A 19,908-nucleotide genomic window follows, 5' to 3' on the forward strand; every position below is an offset into this window, starting at 1 on the left:
TGACTCAACCTCCCCGGGCCCTTCCAGCGCAGGCAACAGCCGGCGCAGCCAAATCCCACAGAGAGCCCCATCAACCTCCGGGATGGTGGGCGCAGGGGTCTTGCCTTCCGAGGAAAACTTCCCGCTCGCAAGAGCGCGTGTCTGGCGCCTCAGAAGAGGCAGTGGATACACCTATCCTCACGGCGCTCGAAGCGCCTAAGGATTGGTGAGGCTCCCTCAAACGCTCCAGAAAGGGCGAAACCCCGTTACAGGGCCTCGAAAGAGCTCTGTAAACACAGTTTTGTATACACAGCACCAATTTACATTAAATATGGATACACAAGTCATTCAATGGAGCGTCAGAGGTCTTCTTAGAAACCTTGATGATGTTCAAGAACTCATCCACGAACACAATCCAAAAGTGCTGTGTTTCCAGGAAACACACTTAAAATCCAAACACACAAACTTTCTCCGAAAGTATGTTACGTTTCGCACAGATTGCGATGATGCTGTCGCATCATCGGGCGGTATTGCAATTGTAATTCCAAAAAGCACAGCGTGTCAGCGTTTACAGCTATGAACGGCCCTTGAAGCAGTGGCGGTTCGAGTTGTTCTGCTTAACAAAATTGCTCGCTTTACATACCCCCACATTACAAATTAAACAAACATGAATTTCAGTCCTTTATAGATGAACTGCCTGAACCTTATGTTTTTCTTGGTGATTTCAATGCACACAGCTACCTGTGGTGGGGCGACCCTCGCGTAGATGCGCGAGGACGTGTGGAAATGTGTTGAAAATAAATCCTATCTTCCGCGTGAAAATCGGCAACGTATTATCGCGACCTTTTATACAAGAGTATAAAAGTTGCACAGCCTTTATCGTTAAGATGAACACACTTCGTGCTCCTCTACCACCGGCCATTTTTTATTCCGTCTACGTGGACGATTTACAAATAGGCTACAAATCGTGCAACCTTACAGAGTGCGAAAGACAGGTACAGCAGGGCTTAAACAAGGTGTCCCAGTGGGCAGACCAAAATGAATTATATCAACCCCCAAAAAGCTCTTGTGTTCTCTTTACAAGAAAGAGAGGCCTGGTCCCTGATCTTTGTGTAGTACTGGATGGACAAATTCAACAAAGAGCAGAAATGTCTAGGTGTTGTACTTGACTCCAGGCTTACTTTCATTCCTCACATAAAATATCCTAAAGAACAATGTCTTAGAACAATGAACCTACGTAAAACCCTATCCCACAAAACGTGGGTTAGCGACAGACAGTGTTTATTGAATATTTACAGGAGCCTAGTTCGGTCACGACTGGACTATGGTGGCGTGGTTTATCACTCTGCCGCTCCGAGCGCACTAAAGATGTTAGACCCCGTCCACCAGCTGGGTATCCGCTTGGCCGCTGGCGCCTTTAGAACAAGCCCTCACGAAAGTCTATACGTAGAGTCACATGAGTGGTCACTCAATTTGCACGGAACATACATAAGCTTCACCTATTTTCTCAAAGTGCGCTCTAATAAAGAACATCCGTGTTTCCCAACAGTAAACGACTTGACCTGCAAAACACCTTTTCGTAATAGACCCTCCATGAGACTTCCTTTGTCACTCCGTGCAAGAGAACTTAGCGAAGAAATGGATGTGCCAGTTCTCGAACATCGCCCAATGCCTCCAGCTAAGCCATTACCGCCCTCGGATTTGCAGGTGATAGACTGTGACGTGTCCTTTGTAGAGGTCACAAAGCACGCATCTGACCTGAAATCGCTATGCGTTTCCGTGAAATTCAATCGAAGTACTCGTGCTCAGAATTCTACACAGACGCGTCAAAATAACATTCTGGCGTATCTTTTGCTGCTGTTGGTCCCTCATGTTCTGAATCTGACGTATTGAATCCCTTAACAAGAATCTTCACTGCAGTAGCCTATGCATTACTGTCTGCAGTAAAACATAAATTAAAGCTCGACAGAGCAATCGTATTTACAGACTCGTTGTCTTGTAATAGCGTTAATTTCTTTACAAAAGCATACAAATCTAGTTTTCATTGAACCCTACTCTCTCTTATGATATATTTATCTATCACATAAACATGTAGTAATATGCTGGGTGGCTGGCCATAGAGGCATCGAGGGTAATGTCCTAGCTGATAAAATGGCCACATCACTAACCACCTTTCCTACGACTGCTGTCCCTGACAGTCTTTCTTACGAAAGAAGTTGCGACAACACTAGCAACGGAATACAGAAATAAATAATAAATTGCATGTTATAAAGCCACAGTTATGTTTTTAGCCCTCCCCAACAAAATCGCGGCGAACAGATGTCCTATTCTGTCGTCTCAGAATAGAACACACATTTGGTACCCATAATTTTCTATTCGCCGGAAATGACCCTCCAACCTGTGGTAGATGCGGGGAGAGGCTGACCGTGCTCCACGTCCTCTTGGAGTGTCGCAAAGCCGAATCTGAATCATTGTCCTCTTACGTATCAATATTCAGTCCCTCTCCACCCAGCTATGTTCCTTGGTAAATAACCCGTTTTTAACACCAAAACAGTGCTAAATTATATAAATGATGTTGTCCTACATTTTATGAGTCCATTAAATTCGTAGCGCATCCTCTTTCCAGACGATGCCGCTGTGATAGTTGATTTGTTTAGCGAATGCCTCAAGGCCCTTGTGTCTCAAGGGCTCTAACGAGGCAGTGGTGATCTAGTGAATTGCAGCATCTATTTCCGTCATTATTTCCGTTGCACCTTAATGTTCACAGTACCACGTCATTTTCCATCGCTATAATCTTATTACACGTACATTTTGCGCACTTTACAGCGACTATTCTAAGGCCCCGTTATCACCACGTCACATAAACTTCATAGAACCCATCACTCACCGCGAAATTACTAACACTTGCGTGGCGCTCTTTGGCCATACCTGGCCCTTGCGCCAATAAAAACCACACATTCATTCATACCTTGTAGTCGCGGGAAAGAAAGCAATGTGCAAACTGATTTACGAATTTAGGTATTTATTTGGCGAATCTGTGTACAGCGAAATAAGTTCCACTCAGCACAATGAAAGCAGCGAGCACTCGTCGATCGTCGAAAACATGCTCGACCGAGCAGGCGCGTAATAACTGGTGCTTAGGCTATACAAAGTAAACAAGTATTCTTGTCGTGCACCTAATAGGTTGCCGAAAACTGGGCGATACTATAATAAAGATAGAAGAAGCGATAAAATTCTTAACCGCTACATGTCTGTCACAGCGAAAATTAACAAAAGTGCGCCACCTTAGAAATGTAGTTGCTCGAAACTCTCTTCCCCTGCAGTAAAGTTCAATATGGTCACCTTGTAGTGGCGGAAAAGAAAGAAGCAATGTCAAAACTGATTTACGAATATAGGTACTTATTTGGCGAATCTGCGCCCTGCGAAATAAGTACCACTCAACACAATGACGGCACCGAGCACACTCGTCGATTGTCGAAAACATGTTGGGCCGAGCAGGCGCGTAATAACTGGTGCTCGCTTAGGTTTTAGAAATACAATATTCTCTCCGTGCAATTTATGATTACCCAAGACTCGGCGATGCTATAAAAAGATAGAACCAGCGATAAAATTCGAGAAACTTAAGATACTGACTGATAAAGCGCGTCTTGCGCTGGGCAATTTGTTAGCCGTTACATGTCTGTCACAGCGAAAATTCGCAAAAGTGCGCCACCTTAAAGATGTAGTTGCCATAAAAATGTTTCCCCAACAGTGAAGTTCAATATTTTCACCTTGTAGTGGCAAGTGCGTTTTGTAGTGCCGAAAACCACACAAAGGAACTGATTATCGCACTAGTTTATCGGTAATGGTGCCCGTTGTAGATATGCATAAAACGGTGCACAGGAGTCTCGCGGGAGCTTGGTATACTAAATGATGCGGTTTACGGTTCAGATATTGGTAAGTGGATACTGATACGAATTTAGGTATTTCATTGGCGAATCAGTGTACAGCTAAATAAGTACCACTCAGCTCAATGACAGCACCGAGTATATTCGTCGATCGTCGAAAATGTGGGCTGAGCAGGCGCGTAATAAGTGGTGCTGGCTTAGGTTTTACAAAATAAACAAGTATTCTTGTCGTGCACCTAATATGATTACCGAAAACTCGGCGATGCTACAAAGAAGATAGAAGAAGCGATAAAATTCAACAAACTTAAGATACTGAAGAAGCGCGTCTTGCGCTGGGCGATTTGTTAGTCGCTACATGTCGGTCACCGCGAAAGAATAACAAAAGTGCCCCACGTTAATGATAGAGATACTGCAAACGCCCTTCAGCAGTAGGGAAGTTCAATATCGTCACATTGTGGCGCTGAAATCAAGGAAGCAATATCAGAACTGATTTACAAATTAAGGTATTTATTTGGCGGATCTGTACCCAGCGAAATAAAAACAAGTCTGCAAAATCACTGCACCGAGCACACTAATCGATCGTCGAAAATATGTTGGGCCGAGCAGGCGCGTAATAACTGGTGCTGGCTTAGGCTTTAGAAATACACAACTATTTTCTTCGTGTACTTTATATGATTACCCAAGACTCGGCGATACTATAGTAAGCTAGAACCAGCGATAAAATTCAAGAAACTTGAGATGCTGAAAAAGCGCATCTTGCGCAGGGGGCTTTGTTAGCCGCTACATGTCGGACACGGGGAAAGATAACAAAATCGCGGCCAACTGTAGCTACCAACTGTAGCTGGAATATTGTTTTGCGAACTCTTTTGTTATAAAGTGATCAACAGATATTGCTACTTGTGCTACTGCTGCGATAACATCTCTTCGGACACGGTATTCCGCATGCTGCGTATCTAGACGTGCAACTTTTCCATAGTGTAAATGTCAATTTGTATTTGCAGTTGACCTTAATAGAGAGTATAAGAGCGGGTTTTAAGATTAATATATAGAAGACAAAGATAATGATAAATAGCCGGGCAACGGAACAAATGTTCAGGGTAACCAGTTAGGCTCTAGAGTCTGTGAAGAAGTACGTTTACCTAGGTCAATTACTCACGTTAGAACCTTACCATGCGAACGAAATTTACAGCAGAATAAAAATAGACATGAGCGCGTTCGGCAGACATTGTCAGATTTTGACTGGAAGCTTACTATTTTAATTAAAAAGAAATGTGTATGATCAATGCATTTTACCGGTGCTGACGTATAAGGTAGAAACTTGGAGACTGGCCAAGAAGCTCAAAAATCACGTTAAGGACCGTGCAAGGAGCAATGAACGAGGAATGTTAGGCATAATGGTAAGAGACAGGAAGTGAGTGGCATGGATAATAGAGCAAACAGGGATAGCCAATGTTCTAATTGACATGAGGAGAAAGAAATGAAGCTGGGCACGTCAGGTAACGCGTATGTAATATAACCGGTGGACCATTAGGTTTTCAGTATGGGTGCTAAGAGGAGGTAACCACAGTCGAGGGCAGAAGTCTGAGTAAAGGACGACGTGGTTGAGGCACTTCTGCGTCCGAATATTTCGGTATTAGAAGTTCCCTTGACATGCATGGTCAATTGGCGACCACCCTGAAAAAGCAGCGAATTGGTGCGGTTAGAATCGATTATATCGTGAACCTGATATGTCCCAAGAATGCGCAACACTTTGTTCTTATGAACGCAGCTAGTTAACTGGCCTATACCCTTCCTATAGAGAATCTGATAATTTGTTTGCAGTTGTTATTTAGCCTGTTTGCTTGAATAGCTTGTTTACCTTGATGCAGAAGATGTAAGCGCTTTAAAAATTGAGAAACCTTGGCTGGTCTAAAGGGCAACCAGCGCATGGGCGCTGCCGCGCAGTAGCGAGTATAACCTACTGCAAAAGCTTTAAAACGGCCGAGGGAGCATCGCGTGGTCCTCTTTGGTATAGCGGTACTTTCGATGCCCGATCTTGTGCCCGGCGGTTTGCGCGCGAAATGTAGCCGCGGACGGCACTTCACTTAGTGCTTTCTGTCGAAAGACGTCCTCCGATCTGGATCAAGCTCGAACAAATATTTTCCCGGTTCCACCGTAGCGAAAGCGCAGCTAACTTTACGTTGTTACGTTCGATTCGCCGAGCATTTCGCAAAAAAAAGTGGCCTGCAATATTTCAGCACATCTGAAATGTAGGGAAATGCGTTTTGATAAAGTAATTTTACACCCAACCAAACCTTAGCAACAAGTTAAATTTTAAGATAATAAGATATTAGCCATTGTGGCCTAAAGAAGGAAAGCATGAACACTAACGGTAAAATAATGCTAAAGAAAAGTTCGTCGAGTTAGCAGACTCAATGAGTCTGCAGCAACTTTAGTATTTATTGGTCTAGTGTACGTTTTGTAGAATCAGCACTCCGTGCTTTCAGTGCCGGAAACCGCACAAAGGAACTGATTATCGTACTAGTTTATCGGTAATGGTGCCCGTTGTAGATATGCATAAAACGGTGCACAGGAGTCTCGCGGGAGCTTGGTATACTAAATTACGCGGTTTACCGTTCAGACATTGGTAAGTGGACGGTGAAGGACGCCGTAGTAGAGGGATTATTTCAGCATCTTGGGCAGGCAGGGGGGAGGGGGTCGTTGCACCCAGAGTTGCGTACACAGCTGTTCGTACATTACTGCTCTATCGGAATGCGCACGCCGTTCCTGGTAATCAACCCCATGACGAAACTCTGATTCTACAAAGTTCGAATACGGTTCCAGTGACACAAGTAACGTTACGTTAATGTTACAGCGAAATTGTTTATGACTAGGTTCTGGCGGATCTCCTCTCCGTGGACACACATCAACAATTTTTCATACGTGGACCGATCTCGAAGACAGTGCTGTGTGCCGACCCACGCTGGAAGTGACGGTGGAAGTGAAGCAGACGTTAAGAACTAACCATACGTGGGCCGATCCCGAAGATCCAAGCCGAGCCGCGGCGGAGGTGAAGCAGGCGTTAAGCACTCTCCATACGTGGGCCTATCCCGAAGATAGTGCAAATACCGGGACAATCCGAGGCGGAGATGGCGCCAAATATCATGTTAGGCAATCAAACGCCCTCTCTTCAGTCACCAAGAACGAATACACACGCTCGCGTGCTTAACATTTGGACGTCTATGATGGCCGGCCTCAACGCAAGCTGGCTGCAGCTGGCAAAACGATACGCGGAGAGGGAGGGCGTGAGCCCCGTGTGACATCGTCCGCCTCCGGCAGGGGAAAGATGCACTGGCATCGGCGGAGAAACTTCGCGTGAGGCTGTCCAATTGCTTAGCTGTGGTATGTCGCAGAATTCTCGATAGATTCTCGCATATCTAGCGCGCGAAGGAAAAAAGTAAACGTACAAGTTTTTGCACTTGTGCGCCTAAATAGATTTACTGATACAATCTTTTACTTACAGTCTCGAAGCGCTTGTCGTCACTTCAGAATGTGAAGGAGAACCCTGGAAGGAACCAAAAACACTCGTAAGTACGACGCTCTATATGTGAGTGTGGACGTTCGTTATTCGCCGCCTGTCGATAGCACCCGGTATATTTGGATGGTGGCCACATTGTATAAAAATGGGCAGTTGAATCAGAATCGGTCACAACGAATTATATTATGCAACTTTCTTGCGGAATAAGACTATAACTTTCATCGATTGTAAGGAGTTCCTAGTTCATAACCTATTTCTCGGGAATGCAGATTACTCTGATATATATTGTGCATATATATTGTGCATGAACATACAGGTTGTGCCACAACTTGAGCCAACGTTCTAAAAATGAAAGGCACTCCGGACGCGAGTTGAACCAAATGCATAATTAACTTTTAAGTATGGACGGCCATATCATATTCTGTGAGTTTTCTTCGGATTTGGCTCTATGTGCATCAAGTGGGCATAGAAGGCGCGCAGCTGAGTTTTTCAACGCTGGCGTTCATGTACGCGTCCGAGCTAAATCATGATTGTGCATGCATATGAACCTCTAAGACAGACTGGAACTCTTACGAAGAAACGACATAAGTCTTCACCCGTGGCCGTGGACATTGAAACAGAGATTCAGTGAGTTTTCTTCGGACCCACATGCACGTGTTCGTAGTGGGGGTCTTCAGCCCCCACACTACTAACACTTGTATGTGGATCCGAAAAAACTTCATCCGTACCAGGTGTAGCTGCACCAGTTGCTGGAGCCTCGCGATTTCGAAATCGAAATGACCTTGCAAACTGGATGATAATGAAGACCTGAAAAGGACCCAGGCTTTGTAAACAGAATACTGTGGACCGATGAAGCTACCTTCTCACTTAATGACCAAGGGAAAATACACAACGCTCACTATAGGAGCGTTGAAAACCCCTACTGGGTTTTCAAGACACATCACAAATATATCAGTAGACGGTTGATGTGTTGTTTGGAATTTACGGTGGCACTATCATTGGCCCCGTATTTTTTGATAACACACTCACACACAGGCGAAAGATACGTCAATGACATCTTTGATGGAATGCTTGAGGATTTGTTTTTGCGAAGTTCCATTGCCTAGGATCAAGGATATTTGGTATCAGCATCATGGTGGTCGCCAGAGATACCTCCCTTCGATTTCTTTCTCTGGGGCTACGTCAAGGATCAAGTATACCGGACACAACCACAACACCATAGAACCTACAAGAAAAAGACAAGTCTGCAGCTCCATCCCTGATCCCTGAAGAACAGATCAGATAATATGCCTCTGAGATGCCAAATGTGCATTGTAGCAGATGGTGACATCTTCGAACACGCATTATAATCAAAGGGCGCTTTTTGGATTGAAGGTCACTGGAAAATAATTCCGGCCCTAACGCCGCCTCCCCATCGAAGCCCATTACACTCCGTCGGCAGGCTGCCAGCTCTCCCATTTAAAGCATAAAAAAATAAAGCTATATTCTTGTTTTCTTTGGTCTCCAGATACCCATGTTACACGGGCGACTTTAACCGCGTTTAAGGTAACGGCGGTCATCGCTAAATGCGGTTAGCACGGCTACACGGCAAGCGAAACTGCGGTAAGGTCGCTAACCGCGGTTGACCGCCAACCGAGCTTGGCAACCTAGGTTTAGTGTACCCGACGTTTCGGAAATGGGCAAAATGGCGGAGGGTACTTCTCCCGAGTGCAGCGCTGGCGCTTCCCAGATATCTTCCAAAAAGCGTATCATTTGGCCTGATGCGACAACTGAGGCACTGATACGCATTTATGAAGATAATCTGGCCGATCTGCGCTCAAGTAGTCCAAACGTGTTTCTGTGCGTCTCACTTTCTTGTCCAATTTGATGGCGCTGTTTTAAACTTATAACTTCAGCATTTTTAACATGTACTTTTGCGATAATTGCGCAATGTGAAATCGCAGTGTACATACATTCACACATAAAAGCACTGCCTTTTTTTCCTTCTTAATTATTTTTTTGTAAATGCAAGCGTATAATTCCAAAGCGCATTGGCATAAAGTTTTACTCCTTTAATTATGTAACCAATGTTTGTTAGTTGATGTTCATTAAGATATCTTTAAACTTTTCGTTCAGTGGACCTAATTTTATTTGATAATTACTCATCCGTGATCCTTAATTCTGAGTTTTTATATAGTTTTATGCCCACCACGCATGCTCACAACTGAGCAGGAGTATGGAAAATAAATAGCCTACACGTGCGAAACAGTCTAAAAAATTCGCTAAATTCGCTAAAAAATTCGCTAAAAAATAACATCTTTATACCACTGTAAACAAATGTCGAAGCAAAATTATTGAAAATTCAGCCTGTAGACAAGAGATCACGCGACGCGTCATAAGACCATTTATCGTGATCGGAATAGCCCATGCAAACCTGGCGGACTACGGTTCGCGTTAACACGGTTAAGCTGCCCGTGTAATAAGGGTATTAAACACTTATCGCTTCGGCACCACTCAGCCAGCAGCACGTATTTGCGCCTTCATGCGATAAAAGCCGCATGCCCAGATTCCTACACCAGACATAAAGCCCTGTCATGGCCCAGTCTCGCTGCTGCAGCCGATTTTGTTCATATTTCGTGAGCTTTCTTTGGAACGCGAAAGACAACGCAAGACAAATCGTATTGGAAACAATTTACTGGGAGGTTTCTCAAGGTGATCTACAACTACAAGTTAACGGCAAAATAAAAAACAGCCTGACTAACTCTAGGCCGGCGCCAACATTATGCATTCGATTCAACTCGCATCTGGAGGGCCTTTTATATTTAAATCTTTGGCTGAAGTTGTGTGGGACAACCTGTATTTTTAGCATGAATTACGGCCTATGCCTCAATTCATGCTAAAATTCCCTTGCTATATATAGCTTTACGCGCTAAAACCACAATCTGACTAGGAGCTAAACCATAGTGAGGCACTCCGGTTAATTTCGAGGGCCTGGGGCTCATTAACGTACGCCGAACACACGGCCTTTTTGCACTTCGCGCCCATCATTATGCGGCCTCCGCGGCGGGGACTGGATATCATATCTTCGTGCTTAGCAGCGCAATACGTAATTCAGGCTATGCTCGTACCCGAAATAGCTTTTAAAGACACGAGCACAGAAGTTACAAACATAACAGACGGTGTGTGTAGGAATCCAAGTGAGCATAAGCTCTCATATGGAGATGAAAAATTTGCACGAAGCATTGCTTACAGTGTAAAACAATGCGAAAAAACATGTTTAGTAGAGAATAGGAAGGAAATAATCTTTTTGTGATAAGCAAGCAGTTCCAGTTTACAGTGCAATCAATATGCAAGCAATATAACAAGTAGAATTGTTGCGATCACAAAAGTCAGTTGTCATGTTGAGGAGTGTTGGTGCACAAAAAAATTCGATAACTTCAGGTGTTGCAGGTACCGGTAAGAGACTGAGTTATATAGAAACTTATTCTGATTAAAAGCTTTCGCATGACAAGAAAACCCTAAGTCTGATTAGTGTGGCCCTTCAAATATTTGCGCAGATACACATTGGAGCAGAACAGGGGGGGGGATGAATATTGTCGTAAAGAAGCGTTGTGCGTATTTACTTCGTAATGCCATTCCTCTCCCTAACGCGGTCGACCCTCCAATTTAGCGCGGGCAGTGGTGTTCCTCGCTAAATTTTGCCATAAGCGTGTCAACTCGAACGCTTCTTCCACTTAGAGTGGGCACTTCATATTGGAAAAGTGGCACGTAAAAAAAGAAACATGAACATTTCGAGCACCACTTGTTCTTTTACGCAGTGCAAGGCGATGTTAGTAACTCGAACTTAGCCTGGATATATGTATTGCGGGCATAGGTATATCCATAATTCATAGACACAAAATATAAGCACGCATTTATATATATTTGCTTAGACCGGCATATAGTAGCTTTACTTTGCCAAACGTGCGGCTGCATACGTGGAATACGGATTTTTATCCCGGTGCTTTTATTGTGGTATGAGAAAATATTCGTGCATGTATGGAAACTCTTTCTGCACGCACCGACGACTGTAACGATGTATGTGTATCTACCTGGAAGGTGGCCACAGGAAATAGTATTGCGAAGCAAGCCGACGTTCTGTGCATTGCAAATGCATCCTTGTACTCTGGGGGAGCCAGCTGCTACCACAGATAATTCACTGTTCCATAGGAATCAATGAACTTGACCAGCCCTGTCTACCAGGCAGAGCTGGTCATTCGAGCAAGTGGCTGAAGAGAGGCCTTCCCCGAGGAAAAGAAAAGGTACGGAACAGGCTCTACCACCATGGGTTTGGGATAGATACAAATACCGTGGAAAAGATCAGCCCGGGCGCTCGGCAGGTGGTACATTGTGAATTGTCGAAAGCAAGGCAAAATAAATGCGCCAAATAGGGAGAAATAAATTCTTTGGTCTGCATCTGGCACCACATTGAACTCTGATGGAGGGTAAGGGAATGGTGATGGTGAGGTAAATCTCGTCTAATTTTCCTGTAGCAGGTAGCAATCTGGTGGTAGGTGCAGACCCCCGCTGGTGCTTTTTCTATGCGGTTGGGTGCGTGGTCCAACGTCCGTCTGCCGTCATGGCAGCAGTCATGACCGTTCTTTCGAGCTGACCGACCGCGGCGTCGACACAGAGGGCGTCTTCGCGATTCTGATAACGCCGGGTGTAGTAATCAGCCCGCGCCTTAATTCGGACCGGATAGCGGTGCGAATTTGTTTCGTGGCGACAGTTTGAATTTGATGTTATTCGCGGGCCTTACAGGAATGGGGAACCACGGCTCTTTATTGGGAATTGCGCAGCTTGGTTCACCCCCTAGAGTTCGGAGTAGGTTTCACCCCCGTGGAAATTCGGGAAAGGCGCAGGAGTTGATTACTCCTCTCTACCTGTGATGTCTTGGACGGTATTTTTGGGACCAGTCGGTCGGAGGCCGGTAGTGCTGGTGCGCACCTGTAGCCCCAGTGCGGTCTTAATCGCCCGCCTGATTAGACTATTAGCCTGATCCATTTGTTTTTGAGTAAGGTGGTGATACGGGAGGTTGTAGGCGAGGCGACTGACCACCAAAGCATTAATCATTCGCCTGGCATGCTTTTCAGACAGACTGTTCGCGCGACGCAATCCGGTGAACTAGTCTTGAAATTTGCTTTATTTGCTTATCGAAGAGGTTCAGCGTAGAACCGGCGTCTAGGTTAGATTAGATGCGCTGACCAAGTATCCTTATTTTATGTGCGTTAGGGACTGGTTGATCGTGTACGAACAGGTACATGCTTGGGTCGCACTTGTCAGGTGCAATCTTGAGCAATTCGAACTTTTCTGGCGAGCAGAAGAGTCCCATTATACTAATTTGCAGTTCTATGGCCCTGATAGCTGTCTGTAGGACGTCCCCAATAGAGCTTTGTGACACCCAGTGTCATATCATCCGCATAGAAAGAGTGGTGCAAGTTAGGTATACCTGCGAGCTCTCTGGCAAGTGGTGGTGATAATAATGTTGATAGGACTGCTTTCTGTGGTGTGCCCCTGTTTGGGAGGGCAAAAGTGGTGGATATGAGTGAACCTAATCTAATCTCGGCAGTGCGATTTTCCAAAAAAAGCTTTGAGGTCTTACGACCGCAACCTGTGGTTCCAGCGGTCCTAGAATATGTTCGTGTCCCACGTTGTGAAAGGCCTTTTATATGTCTAATGCTAGGATGGTTCTGCTGTGGGCCGTCCGTCGTTTGGGATACAATAGGGTATCCTTAATATGCAGAAAGAGATCCTGTCCCGATAGGTTGAGGTGAAAGCCAAACTCGGGGAAGAAATGCTTAGCTTCTCCATGCGGTTTTACTCGCCCGACAATCAAGTGCTCAAAAAGATTGCCTGCACAACTCGTGAGCGAGATAGTTCGACAATTTTGAGGCAGTAAGGATTTACTGTTTCGAAATAAGATTATTCTGGGCGTGTTTCCAATCGACGGACAGGGTGCCATTTCGCCAGTGTTCGTTAAACAGATCTGTGAGATCCTGCAATGATGCTATCTAAATTTCGGAGGACTTCGTACATTATCCGGCCAGGCCCTAGTGCGGTGTTCCTGGTAATATATGCAAGGGCCTTTTTCACCTCCGGGAGTGTGACATCTTCATCCAAATTTTAGTGCGGATCAGGCGGCGTTGAAAGGGTGCGTTCGAATGTGTATATAGGCTGCGGAATATGTAGGTTTTTGGTATGTGCCATAATATCCGCGCCCTTGTGCTCCTGTAAGTAAATCAGCTAATAAGTAGTTGTGTCCGCGTGGGTTTTGGTGGAAATGGGTTCGAGAAGACCCCTCGGGATTTTCCAGGCACATTTTGTGCCCAGCGTTTGTTTGAGTGTGCTGCAAAAGTTAGCCCTGTTTGTTTCAACAAGCTCGTGGCATATTATGCAGCCTGACTGCCGTGATACGAAGATTAAGTCATTTGGCGCCATCTTTTGAAGAGGCTTCCACGAGCCTCCATAGATGGAGGAAGTGTGGGGGTTTACTTGGAGGGCATTCTTGGTTGGCGTTCTTAGACTTTCTGCCAGCTATGTCGATAGCGTGTTGTATCTTTTGAGTCTAAGACTCCAAGGTTTGCGGTGTGGTATCCTCTATTTTCTCTCTTACCGCACACAAGAAGCCGCTCAGTGAGTTAACGGTAACAGGAAAATGCGAAGATATCTCCCAAAACGCGTATCTTTCGGCCTGATGCGACAACTGAGGAATTCCGGATCAAGCTACAGAGCAGGTATTCGGCTTTAACTCAGGAAGATGGCCTTAGTGTTGAAGCAATGAACGACAATCTTAAGGGCATCATTAAGAAGTGTGCAACAGAAGTCGGTGGTAACTTCGTTAGACAGGATACCGGTAAGCTATCGCAGGAGATGAAAAATCTGATTAAGAAACGCCAAAGTATGAAAGCCTCTAACTCTACAGCTAGAATTGAACTGGCAGAATTTATAGGTTAATCAACAACCGTAACATAGCTGACATAAAGAAGCATAAGGTATAAGGAGTATGCACTCAGGAACGGAAGAAGCCTAAAAGTAGTGAAGAAGAAACTACGAGTAGGCAAGGATCAGATGCATGCGTTAAGAGACAAAGCCTGCAATATTATTACTGAGTGGTTCTACAGAGATTTTATACAGTACAAGTGACACCCACGACGATAATGCAAAAGGAAATAGTCTAGAGGAATTTGGCATACAACAAGTAACGCCTGAATAACGAAAGAAAGTCTTGGGAGCTATGCAAAGGGGGACGGCAGCTGGTGAGGATCAGGTAACAGCACATTTCTTGAAGGATGGTAGGCAGATTGTTCTAGAAAAACTGTTCACCGTGTATACGCCATGCCTCATGACCTCGAGCATACCGGAATCTAGGAAGAACGACAACATAATCTAATCCATAAGAAAGGGACGCCAAATACTTAAAAAATTAAAGACCGATCAGCTTAGTGTCCTTGCCTACAAAATATTTACTATGGTAAATGCAAATATAATCAGGAACACCGTCGACTTCTGTCAAACGACCAGGCAGGAATTCGTAAAGGCTACTCAAAAATAGACGATATTCACACTATCAATCACGTCATAGGGAAATGTGCGGAATATAACCAACCCTTATCTATAGCTTTCATTGATTACGACGAAGCGTTTTATTCAGTCGAAGCCTCAGTAGTCATGCAGGAATCACGGGATCGGGGCGTAGACGAGCCGTATTTAAAAAATGCTTATAGATATATATAGCGGCTCCCCAGCCACCGTAGCAACAGAATCCGAATAAAGAAGGGCGTCAGGCAGGGTGATACGAACTCTCCATTCCTATTCAGTGTGTTTTCAGGCGGCATTTAGAGACCTGGATTAGTAAGAATTGGAGGTAAGAGGTAACGGAGAATACCTTAGTAATTTGAGTTCAGCTAATGGTATTGCCTTGCTTAGTAACTCCGGGGGTCACTTGCAATCCACGCTCACTGATCTGGACAGGCAAAGCAGAAGGGTAGGTCTAAAAATTAATCTGCTGGAAATTAAAGTAATGGTTACCACTCTCGGACGAGAACTGCAATTAACGATAGGTAACAGGGCGCTGTATGTGGTAAGGGAATCTACTTAGGGAAGATATCTAATACTATCTACTTAGCGCAGATAGTGACCGCGGATCCGCATCATGAGGCTGAAATAATCAGAATAATACATATGTGCTGGGTGCGCTTGGCAGGCATTCTCAGATAAAGAACAGCAGGTTGCAATTATCTCTCAAGAGAAAAGTGTATAACAGCTTTCTTACCAGTATTGACCTACGGGCCAGAAAGCTGGAGGCTTATGAAAATGGTTCTGCTTAAACTGAGGACGACACAACGAGCTATGGAAAGAATAATGGGTGTAACGTTGAGGGGGGGGGGGGCAAGAAGAGAGCAGATTCGGTGAGGGTAGAAACACGAGTCAATGACATCTTAGTTGAAATTAAGAAAAAGAAATGGGAGGGAAGATAACCGATGGTCATTAAGGATTACCGACTGGATTCCGAGACAAGGGAAGCGTAGCAGGAGTTGGTAGAAAGTTAGGTGGGAGGATGAGTTTGCAGGGACAACATGGCCGCAATTAGCACATGATCAGGATAGTTGGAGAAGTATGGGAGAGGCTTTGCAGTGGGTGTAGCCAGACTGTGATGATGATGATCCGCCACGGCTATGCACGTGCGGAGTGTCAACGAGGGGCTAAACCTTGGGCTGAAATTCTTTGGAAAATTGCGTTAGGACTGTTTGAATCATCGTGGATCACTTGGATCAAGTGCGCTGTATAAGGTTGCGGGTTGTTAAAGTCGCGCACTATGATTTGATGTCAGTAACGTGTTTGAGGAAGAAAAAGAATTTCCGGTGTCCTTGTGCCCTTATCTTTAAGGGGACTGTATATTTGGCTAGCCACAATCGTTTTCTCCATGTGGGGTTGGAGGGATCATCTCGAGAGTGGTGTACTGGGTTCCTCCTTCTGAAGAAACCTCCGTAGGGGTTCGGTCTATGAAGGGGAGGGTTTTATTAATACGAATAGCGGTAAGTGATGTTACGAATGCCACGTCTATCCCTGCAAGCATAGAGACACGGACCCTGTTTCTTGCAGGCCACTATATCTGGCGGGTTCTTGCGGCAAATTGGGCGAGTATGTTTATGATGTGTCTGCAATTCCGTTGGGTGGAGGAGGTAAGCCCGCTCTACCCAAGTTCTGTCGCTTATAGGAATTGGCTATAGTGAGGCGTTAAGGCGGTCCAAATTCCCGTTGTGTGCTGGTCACCTCTTCCGCGGGCTGGGGTGTCAGCGGCGGCTGCAGGTTTGGGTTGCTTATGCTTAAGGTTGGTTGCGGGTCTGTTGCGGATTGTTTATACTCACCAACTGTGTTTTAGCGGCCTGGAGGTTGTCGTTTACAAATTTAAGAAATATTTGGGTTAGGCTTTGTGTGAATAATGGGGTTTGGAAATATTGTGCACAGATCTGTTTTAAGATGACTGGTGCATGAAACAGCGCTGGATGGGTATTGAGGAGGCCTGCTTAACGGGCGACTTCTTGGTGTCGGCCAGGGGTTGCTGCCGTTCTTGCAGCTGTCGGTATAAAGGCGCCATCCGGTTGCCAAACCAGGTGACATCTTGGGCCCCCCTCCTCCCGCCAAGCCAGGTGCACGGGTGGGCTCTCGTGGCAGGAATACTGGCCACATGGACTCGCTTCTGGTGGCACATTGCGCAGGAGGGCGTGGCGGGTGGTTACCTAGTGGTGTCGCAGGTGTCGCAGGAGGTACTCGGGGTTAAATATGGGCTTCTTTTCATGGTATGCTAGTTTCGGTTATTCAGGTCGGGTGGTGCTGTGCGGTCCTTGGTTGTAGACATTCCTTAGGGATGTCGTCTGGTTGTTGGTTTTTCATCAATACCTCGGTATCCCTCCTCAGTGTATGATGTGCGCCAGCACCCATAGGGACCCAATACGACTACACGAAATAGTCTTAACCAACATTCCAACATCGACTTAAGTTGTCCGGTTCATCAGAGGGGCCCGGGTCCCCTCTGATGAACCGGACAACCCAAGTCGATGTTGGGATGTTGGTTAAGCATGCCGCTGTTCCAGCACTGCCGTCCTTGTGGGTACGGGCAGATGCCATGTCGATGTCCTGTTCGGAGACAGCAGTGGCATACTTCGGTGACTGGGCGGAAAGGTCTGCATCGAAATTCCGCGCTTTGAAATTATACGTAGCTGGGAACTCGCCTGCCCTCGAATGTCGCCTGCCCTCGAATTTGTAGAGGCATGCTCAGTTCTTTCCGAAAGGTCGGGCTTGAATTATGTTAATAGGTGACCGTATCATTCATGCAGACTTCCTCGGTAGGTACAGGTAGGGTGCCTGTGATTATACCCTTGTAAGACTTGTCCGGGGAAGCCACATTCGCCAGGTTCAGGGTTCGGGGTGCTCACCAGGGCGATTTTCTACTCCTCGTATGCGCACCTCCGGAGTCAGGGAGGCCCGGATTGCGGTTTGTATCGCGGCTCACAGCTACAAAACCGCTTCTTGTTGTAGTGATATACCTGCTCTTATTCGGGAAACATATTGTGGTGCTCTGCGGGGAGACGCGGCAGCGAGGACAGCCGAGTCAATGCGGTAGACTAGACCGCACAATTTCTGGAGGTGAAGCTGCACTCTCGATCTTGACCCAAAAATCCCCAACTGCCCTTACGTAACCAGCAGAACATTCTTGAAACACACGTCGACGGCATCCCTGCCAGAGCTTTGGTTTATGGTGGGACGCACATCTCTGTCATGAGTGCAAGTTTTCGCCGCTGCATGAAGATCCTTGCACTTCTCACAAGCCGATTCGTTCATGTCGATGATGGTGCGATGGTCGGTGTTGGGATGTGCCTAGCTCGGATTACCATTGCTCCTCACCAGGCGGTTATTTTTACGGTCCTTGCGCAGCGCCTCCTCTCTTTCTGCCAATTCCACTCTGACTACTCCACCGGCATCTTAGCTGCCTTTAGCTGCCTCGCCTCTGTTAAACCAGTGCCTAATATCCTTCGTCTCGCTTACATTGCATCGATTATCTTCACCTACCATCTAAAAGCGTGACACACTATCATCTTCGCCAGCTCTTCCAGGTGAGGATGACTACGTCCTGCTCACGCACGGTATCGCTGAACCCTACATGGTCCTGAGACCATGACCATGGTCCTGAGACCATGAGACCATTCACATGCAAGCGATTGAGCAAATGGAGCGAACAGTGGCGCGGCGCTGCGAAGCCTTTGGCGAGGTTTTGTTTCACATGCACTGTCGCCGCGCGTTTTCCACCGCCGCGAATAGCAATGCTGCTTGCAAAAAACACGGGACTTTCAGCCAGTTTTGGTAGACCAACATAAGCATTGCTTCGTCCCTGCCTCTTAAATATTTATTTTATAAATACATATCCTGCGCTTAGCAATTAGCAATTCGTTGAAAAGCTCTCTTAGCATGTTGCCCGTACCACGTGTAGCAAGTAAATAAACATCGTCCTATGCGCAGGCTTTCCCGCACTAGTCTTCCACTGGTCACGTGGCGAGGCGGGCCGTTCGGAAACGGTGCTGCCGCTCTGCCACCGCGATGAAATTCCAACTTGCCCGAACCTCGCCGCTCCCGCCGGTAGTGCCGCCGCCGCCGCTCGAAACAGATTTCTGCGGCGCGGCGGCGGGATTCGAGAGCATTTTCGCTTGCACGTGAAAGAGGCTTTACAGCAAACAGAGCCTGTCTTCCACTTGTAAATTTCGGCTTCATTAAGCGAGTACTTCCAAAGAGGCTTTTTTCGTAGACCACCCTTACTCTCTACATGCAATACATGTCCTGAGAAGGAAATTCGCAACATGTTCGTCAATGACCTTCCGCCTCAGACGTTTTCTCAAGGCGTATCTAGACATTTTCGAATTCGGTAATGAGCCTTAGAGCCAGGTGAGTGGTGTCGCACATCGCATAAACAAACGCGATCCCAGCTTTCTTCGCCTATGCCCCTATCTAGTGTCGGCGTCTGAGCAAAGCGTCATCCAGCAGGAAGTTAACAAGATACTTGTGAAAGACAGTACCGAGCCATCCTACAGTCCCTAGGCGTTCCCTGTAGTTTTAGGGTTCGTGTGGACTATCGGTATCTCACCATTACGAAGGCTCTTACCCGCTACCTCTAATTGATGGTGCCCTTGATTGTCTGCATGGTGCTCCTCGCTTCGCTTCTATCGACTTTGAATCTGGATGTCGTAGATTGCTGTGTGCCTCATGGACCGAGAGAAAACGGTTTTTGTAACTCCTGATGGGCTTTAGCAGTTCAAGGTCATGCCTCTCAGTCTGTGTAATGCCACTGGCACATTCTAGTGAGCTATTAACTGATTCATGGGTTCAAGTGGTGCACATGGTTCTATTATTTAGACGATGTAATTGTGTTATCGCCTACGTTTGGTACTCGCCTCGAAGGTCTCTCGGCAGTTGTTAGCGTGTTCCGCCGCGCCAGACTTCAGCAGAATTCATTGA

The 19,908-nt window shown here is 46.1% G+C and overlaps 1 protein-coding gene across 1 annotated transcript in view; it reads left to right on the plus strand.

The window, feature by feature from the left end:
* Positions 1-19,908, plus strand: part of LOC142557008 (uncharacterized) — a 246,240-nt gene that overhangs the window by 137,164 nt on the left and 89,168 nt on the right. Inside the window, exon 19 of the mRNA XM_075668541.1 lies at positions 7,369-7,432. Within this exon, the coding sequence (XP_075524656.1) occupies positions 7,369-7,432 (64 nt within the window). The remainder of the gene's footprint in view (positions 1-7,368; positions 7,433-19,908) is intronic.

This window comes from Dermacentor variabilis, chromosome 9, assembly GCF_050947875.1.
Source record: "Dermacentor variabilis isolate Ectoservices chromosome 9, ASM5094787v1, whole genome shotgun sequence".
Taxonomy (NCBI): domain Eukaryota; kingdom Metazoa; phylum Arthropoda; class Arachnida; order Ixodida; family Ixodidae; genus Dermacentor; species Dermacentor variabilis.